The sequence below is a fragment of the Puntigrus tetrazona genome, chromosome 13 (genome assembly GCF_018831695.1).
Source record: "Puntigrus tetrazona isolate hp1 chromosome 13, ASM1883169v1, whole genome shotgun sequence".
In the NCBI taxonomy this organism is placed as follows: Eukaryota; Metazoa; Chordata; class Actinopteri; order Cypriniformes; family Cyprinidae; genus Puntigrus; species Puntigrus tetrazona.
This window is the reverse complement of record NC_056711.1, coordinates 19,874,716-19,884,715: the sequence shown is the minus strand read 5'-3', so window position 1 is coordinate 19,884,715 and position 10,000 is coordinate 19,874,716. Positions and strand designations below refer to the sequence as shown.

General features: G+C 32.2%; 1 protein-coding gene across 3 annotated transcripts in view; it reads left to right on the top strand.

Annotated features, from left to right (window-relative positions):
• Positions 1-10,000, top strand: part of disc1 (DISC1 scaffold protein) — a 44,533-nt gene that overhangs the window by 22,347 nt on the left and 12,186 nt on the right. For all 3 annotated transcript variants that reach the window (XR_006252356.1, XM_043255586.1, XM_043255587.1), the window contains exon 10: positions 5,760-5,820. Coding sequence is in view for 2 of the 3 variants with exons in the window: in XM_043255586.1 (XP_043111521.1) it covers positions 5,760-5,820 (61 nt within the window). In the remaining variant the exon portion in view is untranslated. The remainder of the gene's footprint in view (positions 1-5,759; positions 5,821-10,000) is intronic.

The following is a 10,000-nucleotide window of genomic DNA, read 5'->3' as shown; positions in this document are numbered from 1 at the left end:
TGCGTTTAAGGTGTTAGAAACGCGTTATTTTGACACATGCTGTACATTATTGTTTCTCCTCTTAAGCCCCGCCTCCTGAAATGGATGCGCTCTGATTGGCCAGCTATCCGGGGCGATGCGATCGGCCGAATACGAAAAACTGAAAAACTGTTGCAATGTTATGACTCCTGTATATCTGTATTATTTAATTAATGCTTATAAAAAAGATTTTGCCTGCGTAGGTTGGTTTTCATCCAAGTAGCAAAACTATATTTATTTATATTTATATATTTTCTTCGTGAAGAAAATGAGGCCTATTATGTGATAATTGACGTTTAGTTAATATAACAATAAATTAATATATTTTAAACTATGCATTATGGCTGTATTTGATTCAAATATTTATTTTAAATGTAAAAAATCTGCAAAATATTGTAATGGATAATTATCATTATTGAATATGAAATTGAATAAATGGATTCTGAAGTACACATTATGACAGCAAAATAAAACAAAAATGCTGTCTGCATAGGATAGTGTTATGCAATAATTCAAAAAAGGATAAAATTATATTTTGCATTAAGAAAATGATACGTACCAACTAATATTAATAAATATAAACCAAAAACAAACAGATACATAGGTTTTGTTTGTAAGCATTAATCCATTATATTTTGCTCATTGAATTAATTTATACTGATTTCAGTTTAAAAAAAAGAAAATGAAGTGTATATGCAAGATGATTTTAGTTAAAAATGAATCTAAAAAAAGGCTAAATGAAGAGATGTAAACTCAGAATATTAATAAATACTATAATAAGGCCGTATAATGTACCTTGTCATTGATTATCATGGTAGAGTTTGTAAAAAGTGCTGGTTTGAGTATCAGATTGGTGATGCTGTTTGCGTCCATTAATGCTGCAGCTCTGCTTTACTCAGATAACTCCATCCCTGGGAACAAATCAAGGTGCCTCGTTGTTGTCCGTAGCAGAAGATATAATTAGAGGAGCAGTAAATGGAGCGGAGAATGTGAGCAGGTGACGGAGGCTTTCAGAAATGAGGCTGTGTGTGTGTGTGTGTGTGTCTGTGTGTCTGTGTGTGTGTGTGTGTGTGTGTGTGTGTGTGTCTGTGTGTGTGTGTGTCTGTGTGTGTGTGTGTCTGTGTGTGTGTGTGTGTGTGTGTGTGTCTGTGTGTGTGTGTGTCTGTGTGTGTGTGTGTGTCTGTGTGTGTGTGTGTCTGTGTGTGTGTGTTTTGTGCTTTCTCTCTGAAAAAACCCCCATCTTTTTAGAAACACACCTTTCATTTGTTATTGTGTTGAATGACCTTTGCTGCCACCCTTTAGTTTGGGACGCAGAGCAGTGGTATTTTAGTATCATTGATCATAATATTATAGTTTTATTGATATATTGATTGTAAAATCATGTATATTACATATTTTTATATTTTTGGCGTTTTCATTTTAAAGTATATTTTTAAGATATATATATTTTTTAACATCTATATAATTTTATTATTATTTTTAATTAGTTTTTTTATAAAATTTAAGTCTAACGTTTAGTATTTTGCGTTTTTGTAATAAAATTTTGTATTTTTTCTTTTGTTTGCTCTCCATTTTTATTTATATATATATATATATATATATATATATATATATATATATATATATATATATATATATATATATATATATATATATATAATATTATTATTACTATTAGTTTTTATTTTTTTATAATTTTATTTCAGTTTTAATCATTTGTGTAGTTCAGGTGAAAAAAAGATGTAATTAAATACAGTATACTATATATAATATACTAGCTCCTGGCCAAGTTGCAGTTTTTTAAGTAACATTTTCTTAAGGTGTCAGCGTTAGTTAATGATAATAACCCTGATGCAAAGCATCACTAGTGCTATATTGCCCTTGAAAATCCCTTAAAAGGTCACGCAATGACCTTTTTGCCACTAGCTAAGCATGTGGCTTGGAAATCCGAGCTCATTATTGTCAAACAGCGCACCTGTTTACGCTCACGCTTAGCGCTCAGGAGGTCAGGTTTGGATGCTCCTTGTAACCACGGCAACAGTCTTTGCCTGGAGAAGTGCTGAGTAAGATGCTTTTGTCCTCGTCTCTCTCCGTGCCGTTGTGCTGAAACTCAGAAACTCCGACAGAGGCCCATTAATCACAGCCGTCTCCTCTGACTCAATTAAAGAGACAGGCTATTCCTCTTATTGCAGCAGCGTGTCATGCCCACGCATCTGCATCTGCTCCGAGCGCACGGCTGCAGGTGTAGCGTCTGCTTTTTAATGCTGTGAAAGAGGCTTTGTGTTCGTTTATACGCCGCAAATAATTACCGGCTTTCTCTGAATAAATGCCTGCGCTTTTGGCCGTCATTAGCTCCTTCAGATGCATTAGCGGGATGTTTCTGTTTGTGTTCGCGCCGCACGCCGCGATAGCTGATTCTCAAGTTGTCAGAAAAAGTGCTAATTAATGAAGTCGTTTCACGTTTAGTCACATCTGAGCTTACCTTATTAATGAGGCAAGAAAACGATCGGCTCCTGAAAACAAGAAAAAGACGTGCTTTAAGTTGTTTTAATACCTTCGGGTGATGTTTTGCATGCTTTTCTCACTTCTGATCGACAGTTATAATGATCAGAATAGTGCACTGCCGTACTACTCGTACTATTTCTGCAGTATGCATACTGTATTCGGTATATAAATGTGGTTTGCATGGGAAATTGTTCACAAAAATGTGAAACGGACAACAACAACAAAGAACGCTTTACCGCTGTATGTTGTATTTCATGATGCAATATGTTCAATTTTAGGATAAAATCAACGTATACTTAACATTTGACTAATTTTACCAAATTTTAAGGTCTTAAGTATCTAAGATGGTAGATGGCCTGATTTGATTATTAAGCTTCTGTGTTATTAAACGACAAAATATGAGCAGTGCTTAAATATGGTTTACTTTTGATGAATTATGGCTGTGTTTATTAGTTTTTTTTATACAGTAATATATTATAGATTGTTGAAAGAGTGTGTATCTTTTTAAATGAAATGTTAAAGAATTTCAAAACAAGAGTCCCAGAGTATTACAGGCTTATTTATTTATTTATTTTTCTTCCTTTTTTTTCTCTCTCATCATTAACTAAAATAACATTTTTACAAATATTTTTTATTATTGTTTACGAAACGCATTTCTGTTATTTCAGCAACATTTTTTGTTTGTATGTGTGAGCGCACGTTTTAGTTTGTGAAACGATTAATCATGATTATTCATGATATATTAAAACCGATTAATCACATCCAAAATAAAGGTTTTGTTTACAATTTGTGTGTGTGTGTGTGTGTTTGTGTATGTATTTGTGTGTGTGTGTATATATATATATATATATATATATATATATATATATATATATATATATATATATATATATATATATATATATATATATATATATATAGATATATATATATATATATATATATATATATATATATATATATAGATATATATATATATAGATATATATATATATATATATATATATATAGATATAGATATATATATATATATATATATATATATATATATATATATAGATATAGATATATATATATATATATATATATATATATAGATATAGATATATATCTATATATATATATATAGATATATAGATATAGATATAGATATAGATATATAGATATATATATATATATATATATAGATATGACACTTACACATACAGTATACATACATGTATACATTAATTCACATAATTTATAAAAATATATAAACAACTTTTTACACCTATCTATATATATATATATATATATATATATATAGATATAGATATATGTATATGTATATATATATGTATATGTGCAGTCATACATAATAAATGTGATGTGAATCATTTGACAGCAAAACTAAATAATTGAATAAATATATGGTTTTTACTGTGTTTTTATTTTTACATTTATTTGTTTTATTTGTTGTATTTACATAATATATGGTACTTTACTGTTATAGTCACAATAATCGTTTTATCGTCTCGCTTTAAACACTTTATTGTAATATTAGCAATATTTATTAATTTATTAGTACATAAACCAACTTGAATAGACACGTGTTTATTAAATAAAACATGTGTGCATCTTTACAATCAAACAAACACTCAAAAGAGTCCAGCGTGCACACCTTAGTAATGCTTCATCATTTAATCTCAAGGGTGATGAACAATTCTCCTCATAATTAACGAGTTTCAATATCACCGCATTGCGGTGCAACCAACACTTTTCCAATCCCCAAGAAATGCAAAGAAGACACGTCGTGATTAAATGACAGGAAATGTGCAGCATCTGGATAAGTAGTAGCTTTAAGACCGCACTCTTAAAACGAGCACGTGCAGGGCGATCTTTTAGCTTTCTAGGACGTTTTTTGACCAATGTTGGACGACCAGGATATATGCTCGTGAGCCCCGGGCCTGGTGCGTGTGCCCACAGCGTTACATTTGCGTTCTCACACTGTTTTCCACACTCTGATGGTTAACAGATTGCTGCACGATCTACTGTCCAGACAAACCCAAAGCACTTCTTCACTATGTGCCACTATCACCATCTGCTGCTGAAGAGACTCTCATCTCTGCAGTCTGTTGTGAGCAGCATCTCGCTCCGTAAAGACGTTGAGTCGCTCGTCTGTGGTTTGCTGGGTGAAGCTTATGGACCAGTGGGCCGCGTTACAACACACTACAGTGATTGAATCTGAGTTCATGTCTGTCTTGAGATCAGCTTCAAACTAAATCAGGGCTGAAGTGTGTGTGTGCTGTACATATATATGCACAGTGTATATTCATGTGTAGCTGTTGTATGAAGTATTCCTCTGTCATTCTATTTAGTTACACACAATTTAATGTCTGTATTATTTGTGTTGTTTTAATGTTTGGATCACTTGTTTGAAATGTTACTGACATCTGTTGAAAATTTCAAGTCAACAGCACCTTTAGAAATATGTTTACTGAGAAAAATTGTGACTTTTTTATATTTAATAAATATATATTTTTTATATTTATTTAGTAAATATATTTTTATATTTACTTATTTTACTTAAAAGTATTCAACACATGACCATTTTTCTCAGTAAATATATGTATGCATGTGTGTGTGTATATATATATGTGTGTGTGTGTGTGTGTGTGTGTGTGTGTGTGTGTAAAATGTCTAAAATTTAATTCACAAATTATATAATATATAAACTTTTTTTTCTTAAATGTATACATGCGTGTATGTATATATATATGTATATATATATATATATATATATATATATATATATATATATATATATTCTGTATATGTATATATTTATATGACAATAAATCTTTTTTTTTTTTTTTTTTTTATAAATATGTTTATATATATATATATATATATATATATATATATATATATATATATATATATATATATATATATATATATATATATATATATATATATATATATATATATATAAAACGTGTGTGTGTGTGTCTATCTTAGTTTTTATGTTTAAATAAAATGTTTCAATAGTGAAAAACGTTAAGAACGCTGTGCTTTACAAAGGCAATATCATATGTGTCCACACAATAATTTAGTATTTAATTGTCCTTGAAACTTGATCTGGACATGTTTTTGCAAGTTTCATCCATAATAAAATGACAGTCTTGCCTGGACATGAATATGTATGATATGCCAGCATCTCTCTCTGATGTGCATCATGTTTTTCTCTTCAACAGAGCACAGTTTAAAGGAAAACACTCTGAAGTATATTGAGCTTCTGGAGGACAGACTTCACAGGTAATGGATATTTCTCATCTCTCTTCCACACAAACAGCCCTCGTCTCGTCCCTTGGGTTGTTTTTCCTTATTATTTAAGCAGTTCACACTGTCTGGCCTTGTTTCGATTCTGTCTCTCCGGATGGTTCAGCGTATTAAATCGTTCAGGTTTGCGCTGACTGCATCAGTTTCTGATGAGCTCGTCTTCATCTGTCCAAACTGACATCTCAAAATGAACCAAATGAAATGAATAAATGGAGATGTGGACTGCCACTTTAATAAATTGTCTCACTAGAAAAATATATTTGTTATGAGCGCTCTTGGCCCCTTTTTTACTGTATTCAATCATTTTAAATACAGCCACTTGCAGACAAAAAAACCAAACATTTTTAAATTACTAAAAATAATAAAAAATGCAACAAAATTGCTAAAATGTTAACTAAAATGAAAATGGAAAATATGAAAATATTAATTATTGAAATATAAAAAGTAAGAAAATAATAATAAATAAAACATTATAAAATATAAATAAAAACTAAAAGTATTTCAGTGATACCAAAAAGTATTTAACCTGAATATACTTCAGTGAAGCAAAAGATATATAACACAAAAACAATACTACATGCTAATAATAATTATTATGAATAATAGTAACATAACAGTTGTTATTATAGTAAAAATATTAATATTTCTGAATAAAATGTATATCCTTGACATATAAATTATTTAATAAATTAAAATTATAAATTAATAAATAATAATGCTTGGTTCTTTCATATATTATTTTAAAAAGCAAAATTTCGCATAGATTTTTTTTCTTCATTATGAAAAAATTAGGGACACGATCATTTAATTTTGTTCGCGGGAAAATTTTGAGACATAATTTGATATAAAAGCTGGGTCCTGAAGCAAAACAGTTTATAGCGCTGGTTTAATTAATGTGAAAATGGGAACGCTGTTATTTCTGACCTTGAGATATTGAGTCCGCATGACGGGAGGACCAGAAGCTGTAAATTTCATGCATAGTAATGGAGACGAAAGGTTAAACGGTTGCCAGACTTGGCTTCGTCGCGAAATCCAGCTGCAGATCTCCACGTGCGCTGCTGTTTTAATTTAGCATCTCTCTCAACTTAAATAAGACGCAAATGGGTTTAATTGAATGAGTTATTAGTTGCCGTACTCAACCGTAGAAATGTAGCATTCATTACATTTCAATATAACACTATGGGCGACCATCTGGAGGGAAGCGTGGCATATGGTTTACCGTTCGCTCCTTTGCAAAAGCACATGCTCGGATGCCAGAAGCGCTGTCTGTTGCCAAGGTGATTACTGTACGGGGTGCAGAGGAGGGACCCTCTCCGGAAACCCTCGCTTCTCACTTTCCTTCAATTTTATTTTAGCCGGAGCGATTGTTCTCCTTGTTACTCACCATGGAAACCTGCCTGCGATGAGTCTAAAAGCAGGCAGGCATTAGCCGGCGGTCGCTCTCAACCCCGCCGTGGCTTCTTTTGTTAGCCGCGCTCAAATAAATGGACTCTCCCTTTTTTTTATTCTTCCACAAATGGGAATATTAAAGGAATAGTTCGGGCCAGAAATGAAAATATACCATACGCTCAACGCCGCGAACGGCCAGGCTGCTTGTTTTCACACAGCGAGATGAAAGGAGTTTCTTGCACACAAAAAAAATTGCATTTTTCTAAATTGTTTTCTTTAGTTAACGTAAAAAAGTATGCTTTTTGCTTATTAAATGTAAAAATGTTCACTCTAGATATCTAATCTAATAGACGGAGTAGGCAGAATATATGAGCTAAAAGTTTGGAACACATTTTTATATTTAATTTATTTGTTTAAAAAATACGGTAATATTTTGATATTTTACTGTAATTTAGAAAAAACAGTTTTTTGTCTGTTTGAATGTTTTTTAAAATAAAATGCATTCATATTTGAATTTTCCTCATTACCCCAGTCATCAGTGTCACATGATCCTTCAGAAATCATTCTGTAAAGACATTTATAATGTTACAAAAAAAATTAGTTTTTTAATCTGTTTAACAAAAGATGTTAAATGTTCAGAAGCACACTTGTTTCTTGATCAGCATATTAGAATGATTTCTGAAGGAACGTGTGACACAGAAGACTGGAGTAATGATGCTGAAAATTAAGCTTTGATCAAAGGAATAAATTACGTTTTACAATATATTAAAAATAGGGAAATCTTATTTTAAATTTGATATTTTTTACAGTATTACTGTTTTTACCGTGTTTTTTTGATTAAAAAAAAAAGCTGTTCCAGCACATTCTCACACGCACAGCCATTAAAAAGCAACAGCTGTGGGATTTTCAGGAGTAAGAAAATCATTTTAGCACTGACTGTCCCCGTCACTCCTCAATCAGGGGATTCCTTTGTTTGTGCACATGCAGACTTTGAGCTAATAGACTGGTTTTCAAAGCACCACTGGCCCTTTTTCCTGCGGGAGGAACCTGTCAATCAGATTACTGCGTCTGTTTGATATCAGAAAACACAGAGAGATGATTGTTCCTCTCTTTTTTTTTTTGTGCTGCCATCAATCATTTTCATTTCTCTAAAACATCAGTTATTGTCAAAAGTGGTGTGGTGATAATTACCAAGGGCTAGCGACGCTGAGCATTTGACAAAATAAACCAAAAATAGCTTAGTGTTTTCAATGTGTTCGATAGATATATATATATATATATATATATATATATATATATATAGATATATATAGATATATATAGATATAGATATATATATATATATATATATATATACCCTACCCTAGAGTGTGCTGGTAATGTCAACATGTTAAATCTTACTGGGAACTAACATTTGACGACATAACGCCAAACGTCTTTCGAAATGTTCCAACGCTTTATCAACATTCGAAAAAATGATTAGAATCCAGCATTTTAGCAACATTATAACGTCCATTTCTATTGGAATCCAACATTTTAGCAACATTCTAATACATCGAATTCCATTGGAGTCCTACATTTTCGGCGCATCGAATTCTGTTGGAATCCTACATGGGAAACTTTTATTAGAATCTAGCGTTTTAACAACATTAACTTGTCAAATTAACTCCATTAACTAACGTTTGTGCGACATTCTAAAACAGAAGATGATTAGAATCCAACACTTGGACATGACAAATTCTATTGGAGTTCAACATTTCAGCGCAGTTCTAACATGTCAGATTGTATTAAAATCCAGTGTTTGTTGAGTTTTATTGGAAACCTGGAAACTTTAGCAACGTTCTCGAACGTTGAATTCTATTAAAATCCAAAATATGAGCATCCTTCAAACATTCTCAATGGAATCCAACAACTTTCTAAGATGTGTAGTTCTATTAAAATCAACAATCTGACATGTCACATTCTATTGGAATCCTGCTTTTTAGCGATAGCTAATTCTATTCTATTTTAGCAATATTTCGGAATTGGAATCCTACATTTTAGCAACAGTCCATCGTGACAGTTTCTGTTGGAAAACGGCCTTTTTTTGCAGCGGTCTAATGCGTCAGATCCTATTTCAGTCCATTATGAGTTACGCGTTCGTTCATCTCGGCTCTTCGCGATGCGCGAAACCAAACGCGAGCATGTAAATGAATCTCTGCGGGTTCGTGAGGCAGCCGAATGAAGCCGCCAGGACGAGCGAAGCAGGGTTTCTGGGGAGGCGACGGCATTGTCCGTTATCGCTTTAGGAAGCTGTCAGTCTCCAGAGACGCAGGTGTGAAGATCGTAATTATCATCCTCTCTGTGCGCTCTTCACTGTTTTATGGACTGTAGGAAACAGCAGGGGGCTTTAGTATCTCTATATAGTAACACATACATGAAGTACGTTGTGGTTCCTCCTCCAGTGTAAGCCTGAGATTTTATTTAGTTTGCCGGTTGATTCTGACCGTATGCCTTCTAGCACTGAAAGAGCTGAAACGTGATTGAATAGTAGCTCATGAAATCATTTTCTAATCTAACATTTCAGGATTTCTTTAGCATGTTTTTGACGAGACCTTTCTTCTGCTCACCAAGGATGCATTTAATTGATCAAAATACTGTGAAATATTACTGTTAATATGTTAAAATCAATTTTCAGCATCATTGCTCCGGTCTTCAGTGTCACGTGATCCTTTAGAAATCATAATATTACACCGATTTGCCGCTCAAGAAACATTTCTGATTATTT